Source organism: Alligator sinensis, unplaced genomic scaffold (assembly GCF_000455745.1).
Source record: "Alligator sinensis unplaced genomic scaffold, ASM45574v1 scaffold243_1, whole genome shotgun sequence".
NCBI lineage: Eukaryota > Metazoa > Chordata > Crocodylia > Alligatoridae > Alligator > Alligator sinensis.
The window spans coordinates 5,248,086-5,263,480 of NW_005841841.1; the positions used below are offsets into that span (position 1 = coordinate 5,248,086).

The window sequence follows — 15,395 nt, forward strand, 5'->3', positions numbered from 1 at the left end:
CATTCCTGCCCGTGTACTTGGTCCCTGAACTTTGAAACCCCAGTTTGACTTGAGTTTGCTTCCTGACATCTGCTTCTTGTAACTCCTCTGGCTCGACGTGTGTCCTGACTATGGACTATGGACACTGGTAACACACCCCTGGCTCTAACCACTAGGCTGAATGCTTCTGTAGACCCTGACAGGGCTCATCTTGTGAGAAAAACAAGTAAACTATAGCAAGTTATTTTGACTTCCAAACAGAACCAAGGCCAGTTCAGGCATTTGGTCCCATCTGTTTCTTTGCCCTCTGTGGAACAATCACATAAAATGTTGTCTAGGCTGGTATGACTTTCTTGGGTAGAAATGATAGCAGAGGAACATGAAGCCAACTGTGATTTTTGGGGGGGCAAGTACACTTATTCATCTATCTTATTAATTAAATAAAACCAGAAGGAAGTTTTTACTAGAAGTTAACGATGAATTTGTTAGTGGACAGTCATAGGCAAGCGCAGTAATGTAGGAATTACTGTCATTATAAACTGTTTATAAGAGAAGAATGTTTGTATTAAAGTGTGAGCAGCTGCATCACTGGTTACCAGTGGTATTATAAAATTAGTATTTCCATGGTATGTAATAGCCTATTTTCCACCAAACTGAACTCAGGATGCAGTCATGCAGGTTCATTATAAAAATGTATATTTTAAGAAACAAATGGTTTCTTTAACAGGCAGAATCAGGCTACTGTACATACAATATATGTAAGGAGTACAGAGAAGAACACAGAATTATTATCCAATGTGTGCTGCTTATTTTGAGGTTTAAAATAATTGAAATTAGAAAACCTCACTTAATTTGTACTTGGGGGAGCACAGTTTATTTTTCCCCATTATTTTTTTTCAGAAAGATAGTGGTGGGCCAGATTCTATTTCAGCTATTATGCACATAAATGAGCTTAAGGAACTAAGTGATTCTATACCATCCTGCTGCTCGAGCCCCTGAAACACAGCTAATGCAAAAGGTGGGTGGGGTCTCGTCCTTGCTGTTTTTTTCTTTTGGTGACTCAGCCTTAAGGGTCTTACGATGATGTGTTATAAAAGTAGATGCGTTAATAGATTTTCTGACTTGAAGATGGTGGACTTAGGCATTTAGGTCTATTTAGACAACTAATAGGTGAAATAGAACCTGGCCCAGAGTGATTCATTCTCAGTTTAGCTGCTGGCCTCTAGCTGCTCTGGCAACACAAAAGGTGCCAAAACTTAGCTTGATTGCCTTCCTGGGGTTTTCCCAGGAGATACAAAGCTTCAGCTGAATGTCAGATTCAACCCTGGAGCTTCCTGTGTAGAGGTGACAGGCAATGAAAGGCAACATCACAACTGGGCTCCAAGTGCCCTTAGCAACCAGCACAGATTGCATGAAGCCAAAGACAGTTGGGGACATCTAAGCCTGTTACATTGAGACATATTGAAATTTCCTTACCAGCTATCTGATAAAACATGGTTCTGGTGATCACTTCAGGAGCAATTTCTTGTTCTTGAAATAATATTTATATGCTTGGTAATGGAATATTAATATCATTGGAACTCCAGGCAGGTCTAAGAGGTTGCAAAAGTGTATCAGCTAAGAATATTGAAAATTAATTAAGTATTTGTACCTATTGTTGGAAGAAAACAAGTAAATGTACTGTAATTACTTGTCTAGATACCCACATTATTTTTCTGAAGGTACGTTATTAGGATATTTTTTAAGCGATCATTTCACAGACAAATTGCTTGTGGTATGATTGACTGTTATGAATACACAGAAATTAAGCAATTACTAATGCAAAGCAGTTGTTTAGTTTCCTTAAGTGATATTGGGTAATGCTCTCAGATGTAGAAATGTAAATATTTTTAGCCTAAGGCTTTTTATCTCATGTTTATGGAGCCATGGTCCCTAAATGAGGTCTTTAATTGCTACTGCAGCCCCCTGTAGGAAGTATTGTACATGAATATATAACTTTAGATTCTATTATAATCCATAGCCCAAGAAGGCTGAATTAAGGTTGAATGGTACCATCTTTGTTAGACATTTCCTGACTTCCATGCACACAATTTTGAACCTTACTAATTTTTTTTCATATTTCATTTCCTAGATTTGTTTAGAAAAGGAAACAAAACAAATTATATCTTATTTAATTACATTGGGTTAATCAGTAGCATTAGAATTTTTTATGGCATGTCTACACTGAAGTTACCTTGAGAAGCAAGGTAAATTTGCCTGAGTAGAATACCTCACCAGTGCTGCTATTAACCAAGTCAGCTCCTAAAATCTCTTTTAGGATTATATTGCACAGTGCATTAGATCCGTAATACAAACCCGTACAACTAGAACTAGGGGAGTAACTGGATAGCAACAGTCATATGTGAGACACTAATAGGAAATGAGGCATCACAGAAGAATGTTAAGGCTCAGGAACCCTAGGTTCTTTCCAAGATTCAGAGGGCTGTGTGATGGACCCTTTTGCACCTTTCCCAAACAAGCCTAGATACCTTTAGCCTGTTGTTATCCAGGTCTGTCTCCCTGCCCTGCCTCAGCTTCTTGTCTCATGCTGTGCACATCCAGATCTTTTCCCAGTCCCAATAATTCTTGCTCCTGGTCCATCTTGGTTCTCACTTTTTTTCAACTACTTTCCCTGGACCATCCCTGAATCCTTGGACATTTCTCATTTTGTTAAATATCAGTTAGAATTAGGGCTGTTAATTAATCACTGTTAACCAGCATGATTAATGCAAAAACAATGTGTTAATTTTTTTTAACACACGTTAATCGCTGCTGCCGGGCCATGTGTGCTGGGGGAAAAGCATCCCCTCATGCTGCTGGGTGCCAGGGCTGCAACAGGCAGAGTGAGGTGCCTGCCCTTCCAGTGTGGGAATGAGGCGGGGAGCCCTTTGAGGGTAGTGGGGAGCTCCATGGCTGGGCCGACAGTACAGGGGCTGTTGCCCGTGCTTGCAGGGGCTGGGTAGCCCCAGGAGACACTGCTGGGGGGAGTAGGGGACTGTGAGTCAGGAGTACAGGGCACTGGCAGTGCCAAGGGGCTGCAGGTCAGGCCTGAGGGGCACTGGCAGTGCCTGGGGGCTGTTGGTTGGGAGTGAGGTGTGCCTCCAACAGGTGTCCTCTTTTCTGGAATTGGAAATACGGTAACTACTTTTGACCCTTTTCGCTTACTGTATTTAATCAGTACGTGGAAATTAGCACAGTTCTACTCTGTCCTTATGGCACTGAGTTGTAATTGAAATCAATTTATTTGAAAATATAGAAAAAAGTCCAAATATTTATAATAAATTGGGATTCTATTATTGTTTAACTACACAAAATTGCAATTAATCACAACTATTTTTTAATCTTGCTATTAATTGCGATTAATTTTTGTAATTGTTTGACAGTCCTAGTTAGAATGCTTTCTTCCTCTTCTCCAGTACACTTGGTCATCAGTAGGGGGAGTGCTTGGAGCAGAGGAGAGTTTCTCTCCTATTAGTTCTCATGCCAGACTTTAAGTTGTCTGCAGGAACCATTGAAGAGAAAGTACCGCTCATCCCTTTCATCACTAAGCTGAAACATTCTCTGCCATTCTGAGGAGGGAGGCTGATTGGCTGGAAGGAACTTTAATAGGCACGCTCAGTATAGATGGAATCTTCAGAAAGATTGACTATCAAATTTTCATGCCTCTGTGAGTCTGTTTCAAAAGGTCATAGCTCAGTCAAATTTGGGCAGCTATGTCCCTGATCCTCAGGTTACAAGATTCCCAAATTTCTGGCAGTTGCTTCATAGCACGAGGCTCCTAGAGTTCCTTATTTAAATGATCATAGACACATTTTTAAAATGTCAAAAACTATATTTGCCTTATTTTCAGAAATGGCTGAATAATGTTTGTAAAAGTAATAATAAAGAATGTCTGAGGCAGATTCTCTGAAATTGAGCAAAGCTATAAGCAACTGAAAATAGAATTTTTATAATAGAATGTATCAGGTAACCAAAAATCTTTCAGTTTGCAAAGAAATGTATTGAAAGGTGCCAGAAAAGTGGAACAGAGTGCATATAACATGGACAATTCTAATACAATCTGAAACTGTGGTACCAGTGGGTTTTAATGCTGTTTACTGCAACCTTCTCCTTTGAGTGATAGCACAGGTCAGCCTTCAGGCCCATTTAGTCTCTGCTGAAATGGCTAACTATAGTGCAATTTGTAGCACAATTGCTGTACTCTGGTCTTTTGTCTATTATGATGTAAACCAAAACAATGCTTCATATACAGCAGTTTAAAAATGTGTACTATATGAGCATCTTTTTGGACACTCAGATGTTCAGGTCAGTATAAAAAAGGAGCAGACATATGACATACAGCCCTACCCCAGGCTAAATCCAGTGTAGAATTAATTACCCTAGAAAACTCTGAGCTAAAAATGCATCTATGTAAGGGTTGAGTGTCCAGAGTTATCCTGGGGTTGCCTTTTGTTGTAAGCTATAGGCACCTATACACGAGCACAGAGGCTGCTCTGACGCACTGGAATTCCAGTGCGTTGGAGCAGACTCGAGTTGCTGGAGCTTGGCAGTTACCAAGCTCCAGCAGCCTCCTGCCTGTCATGTATCAATGTCCCCATGCTTCAAAAGGGTGGTGGGGGTGCTTGAACTAAAGTTCGTTGAACAAGCTTTAGTTCAAGCGCTCCTGCCGCCTTTTTTAAGCACGAGGATGCTGATACACAACTTGCAGTTCTGACTGACTCGCAACATGCACTTTTGCTGCGTCTGCTCTTGAGTTGTGGAGCATCTCTTGTCGGAATCTTACAACCAGACATCTCCATTGCAAATAAATTCCTTCCTACTTCAGTTCAAGAATTCAACTTACCCATTTTTTTCTGAATCCCATACACGTCTTCACCAGCTTTGACTCGCTCCTTACATTTTCTCTACAAGCACTGCAAACTTAGATAGTTTCTTCCCCAAGAAGCACACAGTCTCAGTATTTCATGTTTTAATAGCACCTAGCACAATAGGATCCTAGACCCTGAGGAGTACTACTGGTTGCTATGGTAACAGAAATAATCAATAATTATAATTTAAAACAGGGTTGTATATCTCCATCAAGAACAGAGGGATTTAGTCTTCTCGGGATTTGAGCAATACATGTAGAAGGACTTTGGCTGAGCATTGCTTTTTTAAAGAGTGTTTTGTGTGCATGTGAAATATTGTGAGGAGGATTAAGGCAGACCACGGTTATGGACAAGTACGCCTGACAGCCAATGAAGCACAGGTAACCTAACCTGAGAAAAGGCTAAAGAGTGCTTTGCATTTATAAGGTCTTGCTTGAAAGACACTTTGGAGATGTGAGCAAAAAAATGGGTTTTGTTGTTTGAGTCGTCCTGTCTTCAGAAAAAAGATGTTGTACATTATAATATCTAACAAATAATTGCGTTGGAGATACCTGGCTTCCTCACCAATATCTTCTTGTTATGTGGAACGATTTGCAAAACTTAAAATGTTGACTAGCTGCTCTGATCCCTCAGCTCCCTAAGCTACCTGAACAGTAATTCCACAGCTGCTGCACTATGAATGCTTCTATTCCGAACAGAAATGCAGCTTCCCTGTTTAAGACAGAATCCTCAGTTTTTTGGGGGCTCATTTTGGGTGGGGCAAGTGCATGTAGTTTGAGAGTAAATATGGAGTAATAGTAACAGATCTTCAGCAATCCTTCACAGTCAAAGATGATTGTCTTCCATGATTGTCTTACCTGTGTATCTGAAAGTGGCTGATGAGGCCTACCCATTTGCTTACATACCTCGGTTAGGATGTTGATGATTGCCTGAAGGTCTGCTTCTGAGTGTGCACGCACTACAGCATCAATGTACTAGAGCCCAGTGATTGAGGTTGGAGTGGTCTTGGTTTTGCCTTGGAGTCAGCTGAGATTAAACAATTTACCATCCATTTGGTAGTTCAGCTCCACTCCAGCTGGAAGCTCCAGTGGTGGTCAGATGTAGTATTGTGGCAAGGAGTATTGAGAAGAGTGCTGGAGCAATGATGCAGCCTTGCTTAATTCCCATTTTAACCTCAAAGGGATCTGTTGTAGATCCATTACTGAGGATCACTGCTTGGATAGTGTCATGGAGCAGGCAAAGAATGATGATGAATTTGGCTGGACATCTGTACTTCAGAAAAATCCTCCATGACACTTCTCAACTGACAGAGCCCAAAGCTTTCATGGGGTCAAATAAGGCAATGTAGAGATGCCTATGTTGTTCCTGGCATTTTTCTTGCAGTTGGAGATCTGTGAAGATCATGTCAGTTGTACCTCTTGATGCCCTAAACCCACACTGCTGCTGAGATTTTGGCAGCAGCTCTTCAGTAAGTAGAAGGAGGCAGTTCAGGAGAATTCTCTCAATCCTTTCCTGTGGTAGACAGCAAAGTGATCCTTCAGTAGTTTCCACAGTTGGTCTAGTCTCCTTTCTTGAAGATTGTCATGATCATGGCATCCCTTAGGTCATCTGGGATTTTCTCATCATTCCAGATCTTTAAGATGAGGGCATGGAGCTGTGATGTGAGCTCCTCTCTCCCCTGCTTGAAGATTTCCATGAAGATTCCATCTGCTCAAGATGCTTTGTGGTTGATCGCTTTCCTTGTGCTTGATAGCTTTCCTCACCTCATCAAGGGTTGGAGGGATTCTGAAATCATCTCTGACTAGGTATTGTGTGATAGCATTGAGAATATTCTCATCAACAACAGTCTCAACTGAGAAGGTCTTCAAAATGCTCCTTCAGATGGGCATTGATGATTCCCCTTTCCTTGACCAGGTCTCCCCCATCCTTAGGAGGGGACCTGATATAGTCAGAAATATTAACAATTTGAAGCCACAGATTTGATGCAGGAATTAATTCAGGGAAACCTTGGCATGTGTTATCCTGTTTTGGTGATTATAATGGTTCCTTCTGCCCTTAACATTTTATGAGAAACTTTTTTCCCTCTCTCAAAATAGTATATTAAAAGTGGATGTTTGGAGTCAGTCTTCACAGTTGTTTAGCTTGTGTCTATAAAATAGCATTTGGGGCTTTATAAGTAGGACAAGAATTATAGATAAAAGGGGTTCTGTGAGTGAGAACTTGAGAAGAGATGCAGCGTACAAAGTATGAAACACACAGACCACAGCCATTTGCAAACATCTGGAATGGATATATAAGAATCACTTCTCAAATGAAGTGATATTATATGAAGTAAAGAATATGAAATAATTTTTAAAGTATTCTGTTAACAGGTAAGTATCAAAATATCATGAAGTTACTATATTACCTAGTCAGTGTTTTTTGAAGAAGCTTTATTAATGTTTGATTATTTACCTCCGTATCCAAATACCAATCTCTTGACTTCTTCCATCTAAAATAATTTTCATTTAATAATGAAAACAGCTTAGCCTTGTTTGGTTTTTTTATTGAGCCTATATTTATTGAGCCTGTTTTTATTGAACAGCATTTGATTTTTTTTTATAGAATTGCCAATTTTTTAAAACAAATCATTGGTTAGGCCCTGTAGTTGGATTAAGCCCATGATGCTATCTGGTGGCCATGTAGCTCCTGCACTCACTCTGGCTCTGAGTCCCCTTCCTTCTCCCTGACTGCCACACGTTGATGTAATGAGTTCATTTGTGGAAAACAATGCTGCCCTAAGTTTCCTGAGTTGATCCTCTTCCATTCTCTGTACCAACGAGTCCCGCCCAGATCCCATGGAACTCAAACCTGCCCTCAAGCACTAGGTGGGCCTTCCTGGCCCATCCATGCTGTAGTGCAGAAATCACCTTAAGGGCTTATTTTGTGGCCTCTAACTTTCCCTAACAGCCACGCCCATGTGTCAGAGGTGTTAATGTTCAGTCATTTTCCCTTGTTGGGTCCTTGGTCTTTTCATCCTCTGCCCTTTTTGTTCTCACAGGACCTTCTAGCCTATGCCCACTGTGCTGGACCTGGCTTCTTGGCTCCAGTTCACATCTCATCCTTCACAACCTTGGGCTCTGATTTTGCTCATTTCGGGATATGGGCCCTTGGCCTTTGTTCTGCACCTTCAAGGCTCTGATTTTGATCCTCAAGGGTAATGCGTCCTGGGCTTCAGGCCCCTGACTCCACCTCATTTCATCATGGGGCTCCCTGGGCCTGACCCTTCTCTACTTAGACCTGGGGCCTTAGCTCCCCTCACTCCAGGCCACTACTATCACATGGCTTTGGCCATCTTGGCCACTGGCTGCCTACGGTTTGAGCCCAGCCCTTGGCAGGGGCTTAATCACATCCATATGCCCCTTGGGCACAACTGGGATCTCTAACCTCCTCTGGTAGTCCCAACCCAAGCTACCAGTATAAACTGTAATAAAAGAGTTAGCCCGCTGGCTCCAACATAAAACCATCCCCAGACTGGGTCCAAATGTAAATCTCAGCTCACTGACTGCACCACAAGGCTTTCATCAATTTTGGTTGTATTCCCCTTTAAGTCCTCAGCCTTACTGGTAGTTCCAGGCAGCTCATCCATCAGCCAGACATTCCTTTGCAGCCATCCTGAACAGGAGCTCTTTCCCCTGCTGGCTGCAGGGCCAGACTAACTGGGCTCAGGCACTGGCTTTTTGTGCCTCTTTAGCCATATCCCTTCTAGTCAGCTGGCTTCCACAGGGATTTTTAATTAAAGCCTGATGGCAACCTTTCAGAGCAGTTTGCAGCCACTGCTGTACCTGCTTCAGCAGTGCCCTTGTTGTCCCTCCAGAGCTCTGTCCTATAGCACTATATTGCAGTGCAGCTAGCAATGCACTGCAATAGGCACCCTGCTGCTGCGGCCATAGCTGCCCTATCGTAGTGCCAGAGGCACTTGTAGCCTATAAATCCCTGTTGGCTTGTTCTCCTGTGACCTGTAATGAGCGGCCTTCCCAACCTGGGGGTCTCCCTGCTGCTGTCTCCCTGCGGCCCCTCCATTAAAGTAATGGGGAGCCCCTCACTCCCTGTTGTAGGCTCCAGAAGATCCTGAAATTCTTTAAAATCATTTGAGATATATAGAAAATATTTTAAGTTTGCTTTACAGCTTTTGAGCATTTAGTGTTTACTCAGGATATATTTCTAATAACCGGTGAGTACCCACCCTTTTTTTAAATGAGAGATAAGATTCTGATGTAAACACTTCTTTTAAGAAACTGAGCCTTCAAGTAATATGGCAAATATTGCAAAACAGATTTGTAAAACTGCTATTACTCTCCAATAGAGGGAGATAGAGCATGCGCTGGAAAAGTCTATTGTAAGCAGCAAAACAGTATTTGACTGCTAGAAGAAGTTAAACTTTATTTTATTATCATTGAGAAGATAAAGTCCTTTATTATACAATGCTTACTGGATGTTCTATTGAACATATTAAAAGAAAGTAATTGAGTGACTCTTGGAGCCTCTAGAACATATCCTCTTCCCCTTAAGTGAACTGCTTTTATATTTTACAGGAATCCTATTATCACCAAAAAGCACATTGGATATCCCAGTTTTATTTATGCCTGATACAATGAAACTATATGAAGCTGTGGTAGTTGTCCATGTGGTTAAGGAGAATGGTGAAAACTGGCTCTGTGAGGATCTTGTAGAGTTAAATAAAGAACTGAAAAGGTAATTACTGTAAGAAGAAAAGAAAAAAAAATGACTGGTGAGGATTTTTCCAGATGATGATCCTTTTTTGTCCTTAGATACTTTCATGCAAATCCCACTGCCTTCAAATTGAGTTGTTTCTGCGAATTCAGGGGCAGAAAGTTGTCAATCATGAGAGAAATGTTCAATATGATATTTAAGATCATAACAAGGAAACATGTCAGCATTAAGAAGCAGCACTTAGTCAATATGAACACCTGCCATTCATTTTCTTAAATTTGGGAAATTAAAACTACAACAAGTGTCAAGAATGGCATTAAGCTTATTGGGCAAATGGAAAAACAGTGGGATGCCTCCAGTTTCTTTAATACACTAAACTGAACTAGTAAATAAACATTTGGTATATGTACATAATCAGCTACAAGAAACAGATTTGGCCCTATGCTGATTTTGTTTGTTGATTTTTTGCACTCAGCTGAGTACTAACATAAATGAACTTGTTACAGATTTGCAGGGAAGTATGTAAGAGCAGATCAGAGGAAATGTTCTCAAATGCTAGCAGAGCAGCAATAGGAGATAATAAGCAAGTTGTTTTAACATGCTGCCATTTTGACTTGGTGCATTTCATTTCTACTTCTGCAATCGTTTTACATTGATGTAATGGAATATTGAAGTCAAGGTTAATTTGAGTATAGAAACACAAAACGGAAAGAGCCCTTTTTGAAGAACTCAAGATATCCAGTGAGACCAGGGATACCTAACTTTTGGTACCTAACTTGGGATGCATTCAAGGTACCTTCAGTTGTCTAAGAAAAAGGAAGAAAAAAAACCGTTGAAAATAGTCTTTTCATATATGTATGTGATTAGGGGTGCATACAGACATTTAGGGAAGTTAGAACGTATTAAAAATGGACACCCAACCTAACTTAGTTTTTGCCTTGGTGGAGACCTTATACTTAGATTCGTATTAGGCTGATCTAAGTAAAAACTGTACAGAAGTTCAAGACAGTTAGATCAGTCTAAAAATGGCCAACTGATCTAAATTAATCTCTATGGCATTTGAACTTAGTTTGGGTCCTGTGAGACTGATCCAACTGAACTTAGTTACACTTCCCAATGCAGTTCATTATTTTCTCTTTTTTTCTTTTTCTTAGATAACTGAAGGGACCTTGAGTGCATCCCAAGTTAGGTACCTAAAATTACAAATCATTTTTGGAAATTGTGGTTACAGTTTTAAGTTTGCATCACCAGTGCCAGTGTCTCAGCAGTTCTTTCTTACCTATATATTTTACTTGAATTTCTAAACAGTGTCACTTTGTCAGAGAATGGGGAAATCTATGGAATACGCTGGATCTACCCAATTAATGGAATCCCAGAAGCACCACCTCAGAAGTTAGTTCCAGGTATGTAATACCGGAAAAGCAGAAAACATAACTGTAAGGAAAGAAGTTACTTATCTTGTGATACCTCAGTGTTAGTCTTCCAACACCTGGACCTTTTATGCTTCTGTTGGGGATCATCAAAGTGGGGTGTGTGTGTGTGGTTTGTAGTTGCCTTCAGTATTTTAATACCAAGTTTGAGAATTCAGAAAATGTGTGACACCCTTTCAAAGGAAAAACACTAAATTATCCTTGGAATCTACATGAGATCGCTCCTTTTTTTCTTCATAGTAGAATATAAATTACTTTATTCTCTACAAAACTGAACCACAAGTTTGGAGCTTGTAATTTACAGTCATCGAATCAGCCTGATATACTATTCCTCTCACATTTGAAAGACTCTTTTTTGTTCATGTCTACTGTTTTTGAGATTTTAGATGAAAATGTCTTTCTTTAATTTACACAGCAGATCCCATATCCAGTATTCTGTTCTCAGTATGGGTAAATGTTCCCACAGAGCAAATGGAAAGCTCAATACCTATGCACTTCCTAGGTACAAATTAAGCCCTGTCTGGAGAATTTAAGTGAATCAAGCAGAAAGCTGACAGATGGGTAGATTGCAACCTCCTACATATCCAAAACACCCTTGTAAGCATGCCTGTACACGCACGCACGCACGCACGCACACACACACACACACACACTCTCTTAAAGAGAATATTGATACCAATGCCCATTGTATGAATCAAATAATGGGCATTGATGTCTATAACAGTTTATGGAAGACTAAAAGTAACATTAACTTTTCAAAATGCTCCTAGAAAATTAAGTTGTACTAAATGGTAATAGAATAATGGTGGAATTTTTGGTTTTAGTTAATTTTGGAGATAGTGAATGACTACTGCTAAAATAAACACAACTATTTATTAGCCACAGTATAACTTAAAATAGTTTATGTTAAATTCTGTTAAATAGCATAAACATTGTGAACTGGTTTATGCAGTAACTGTCTTCATAAAAGCACTGCACATGGGTAGATAAGAGCACTTCCAAATCTGCTAGTCAATTCTATACTGACTCTTCTTTTGATGAATGAAAACAATAGCCTGCCTTAGTGTGTATTGGTAATTCAGAGACTTCTTGAGGACTGCAATTATAGAACTCAGAACGGATATATATTATCTGTACTGTCATCATTCTAATATGTTTAAGGACCTTTAACTTGCAGACAAATGCCAATGATGTGATATTAATTAGAGCTTTCATTTCACTAATTCCACTTTAATATGCCAGAGGAGTGAAGCAGAATATTATTTTCAAATCTTTCAGTTTTGCCCAGCATGACACAGTTTTATCCATTCTCATTAGCATTAAAATTATGTGTACTAATGTGAATATTTGTGTTCTTATTGTAAATGTGTAATGCAATATGTAACTGGCAGACTTTGAGATAAACATCTCTTCCTTAGGCTATTGTTTTCACTAGGTTTAGTGATTATATATAAAAAAAAATGTTAGCATTCATAAATTGCTTAAGTGACATTACTGCTGTATGTAATCTGAAGCTGTCACATCTTAACTAATTTTAAATTCATAAAAACTGCTATAAAAATGTGTAGAATATTTATGAGTAATGCAATTGCCATTTCGTTTATGCTCAGTAAATGTTTGTAGTTCACACCAATATCTTTCTATTAATTCTGAATACACATGCTATTTAAAGGTGATAGCAATCATCTTCATGCTATGCAATCTTCCATGAGCTAGAGTTATAAATAGACTATACTTTTTCCTTCTAAATACAGGTCCTAACTCAGCAGAGCACTTAGGTACATGCTTAAGTCCCATTAAATATACCCCATTAAATAAATCCCATTAAAAATATGATTGATGCATTTGGGACCCAGAGAAGTAATCTACTAGAGATCTGGGTTTTTCTCTTTAAATCAGTAACTTAAACAAAAAAAAAATATTGTCTTTCCTTCTGATGTGGCTAATTATTGTTAACGTATTTGGAAGCTACAGACAGTTAAAACCTCAGTGTTGTTATGTCAAGGGTCTAAAACATTAATCTCTTTTGTCATTCTTATGTTTACTTAAACTTCTGGAAAATATTTGACAGAGTACCTCATTACATTTTATGAGGGAAACCATCACTGAGTGGAAATGTGTCTATACAAATCCTGCCAGGATCTGGATTTGACCCAATTGCAGTCAATATCTGTGAGTTATCTGCAACAAAGCACAGTTTATCATTTCTGATAAAGTTTGCAAAGGAGTTAAAAATTGAGCGGCAGGTAATACTAAAGACAGGCCAAGACTGGGGAAACAACCTTGCTGGTTGTAATTTAACCAAATGCCTTTTAATAGAGTGACATTTGAGGAGAAAACCATGGAGGTCACATGCTCACTGTACTTTGGAAATCAGTGGATTGTAAAAGGAATTGGGGTTTGTGATAAGTATCCAATAGAATGTAACAGTACGACACAGAGGCTTAGAGGGTACCCAGTGAGACCTTTGGAGTAGAGGAGGATACTGAGGAGGAATAGGGATGTCATACTACCTTTGTACAGGATTAGTGAGAACATTTCTATACTGCTGTATTTAGCATCTGTGTCTAGCCTCCAAAAACTTGAAAAAATGGAAAAGGGTTCAGAAAGGAGCTGCAAGAATGATTCAGTCTGGAAAACTTGCCTTGTAGTATGAAACTAAGGAAGCTGAGTCTAAGATATGGTAAAGTGGTTTGATCACGATTTCCTAATTATTTTTGTGGAAGGAAGATAACAGAAGACGCTTTAAGTTAGTAAACAAAAAAACAAAGCCAGTAGCTGGAAGCTAAAGGGAGGTAAATTCAGCAATCAAGCCCAAATTTTTAACATTTAGTTTAATTAAGTATTGAAAAAACTTACCACGAGATGATGCAGATTCTCTGTCGCAGCAAGTCTTTTTTGTATTAAGTTTCAGTTCCTTTTTAAAGGACATCCTGTTGCTCATAGCCAAGGTATGGACTCAATTGAAGGAGATCTGCATATGATTGAATGGCTTATGTTAGGCAGGAAGTCAAGTCAGAGAATCATAATGGTTCTTTCTGACAAGTAGCATAACTAGGGTTGGGTGAGAGGGGCATCCACCCCATGCATCAAGTTAGGAGAGGCAACCTCTCCCTGCCTATCTTTGTGAAGTCCGTGCCCTGATGTAGCTTGAAGAGCAAGAGCGCCAGGGCAGGCAGAGCATGTGGTGGCAGCAGCAACTCAGTCAGGATCGCTTTAGAAGTTCCTGGCATTGACTAGGATGCTACCCCTCCATCCCCACCCTCAGACCTGTGGCCCCTCCTTTGCTCTCCAGACCTGCTCCACTTTCCCCCTCCCCCCTCCCCCGAAACTCTGCTGCCTGCTCCCTCCTTTCAGAACCACATGCCTTCCTCCTACAGGGTTTTCCCTGGACACCAGCTTGCCTCTTACACCACTGCTTCTGACTTAAAAAAATCTATGACTGTTCATCATCTGAAGAGATACAAAATAATCTTCAGCTTTTCATACTCATAGAATAAATAATTTTTGCAGTATGCAGTAATGCATAATTTTGACAGAAAGAACACTGAGGTCTTAAGAATGAAAAAAAAAATATATAATCAACTCTTTTGTCCAAGTTTGTGAGATTTTGATGCATCAGAACATTTCTGAATCATTTTTTTCCCTTTTTTTTTTTTTGAGTATATACATTTGTCCTTCACCTTCTGCACCAATTTGCTAATCATTCAGACTGACAAATGCTGAAAGATTCCTAAAAATAATTAGAGAGCTTAGTCTGACAGAATATAATATGCAGAAAAAAGACCCACTTTTAGAACAAAATGAAATTTTGTAGAAGATAAAGATAAAACCATTTGCAGAATTAAAAAATTCACACAGAAGATTAGAATTCCTTTGCCTCAGATACTTTAGGGCAGGGGTGGGCAAAATGCAGCCTGGGAGCCAGATGTGGCCCACCAGGTCATTCTGTGTGGCCTGTGGGGCCCCTAAAAAATTTAGAAAATTTATATTTATCTGCCCTGGGCTGCCTGTCATGCAGCCCTTAATGGCTTGCCAAAACTGAGTCAGCGGCCCTGCACCCAAAATAATTGCCCACCCCTGCTTTAGGGGAACTTAAGTCAAACAAGAACTAGTCAGGGATCTTCTCTACAAATGATTTTTTTTTTAATATTCCATCTTTCTTAACTGCCTCTTGGGGGTTTTTGTCTTCAGCTCCTTTTTTCAGATCCATACGTAAAACAATACTGTATTTTTTTATTTTCAAATGAAGGTGAATACATATCTGAATTCCATCATTGCAACAAAAAAGGACAATCAAATTTCAAGTAGTTTTGAGAATCGGTTTTGAAAATAAATTGTCCAAAATGGAATTTTTCAATTTACT

General features: G+C 39.6%; 1 protein-coding gene across 1 annotated transcript in view; it reads left to right on the plus strand.

Moving 5' to 3' along the window:
* CFAP47 (cilia and flagella associated protein 47) overlaps nt 1–15,395 on the plus strand; it is a 757,346-nt gene that overhangs the window by 655,188 nt on the left and 86,763 nt on the right. The window contains exons 58-59 of the mRNA XM_014520638.2: nt 9,461–9,620; nt 10,908–11,002. Coding sequence (XP_014376124.2) covers nt 9,461–9,620; nt 10,908–11,002 — 255 coding nt within the window. The remainder of the gene's footprint in view (nt 1–9,460; nt 9,621–10,907; nt 11,003–15,395) is intronic.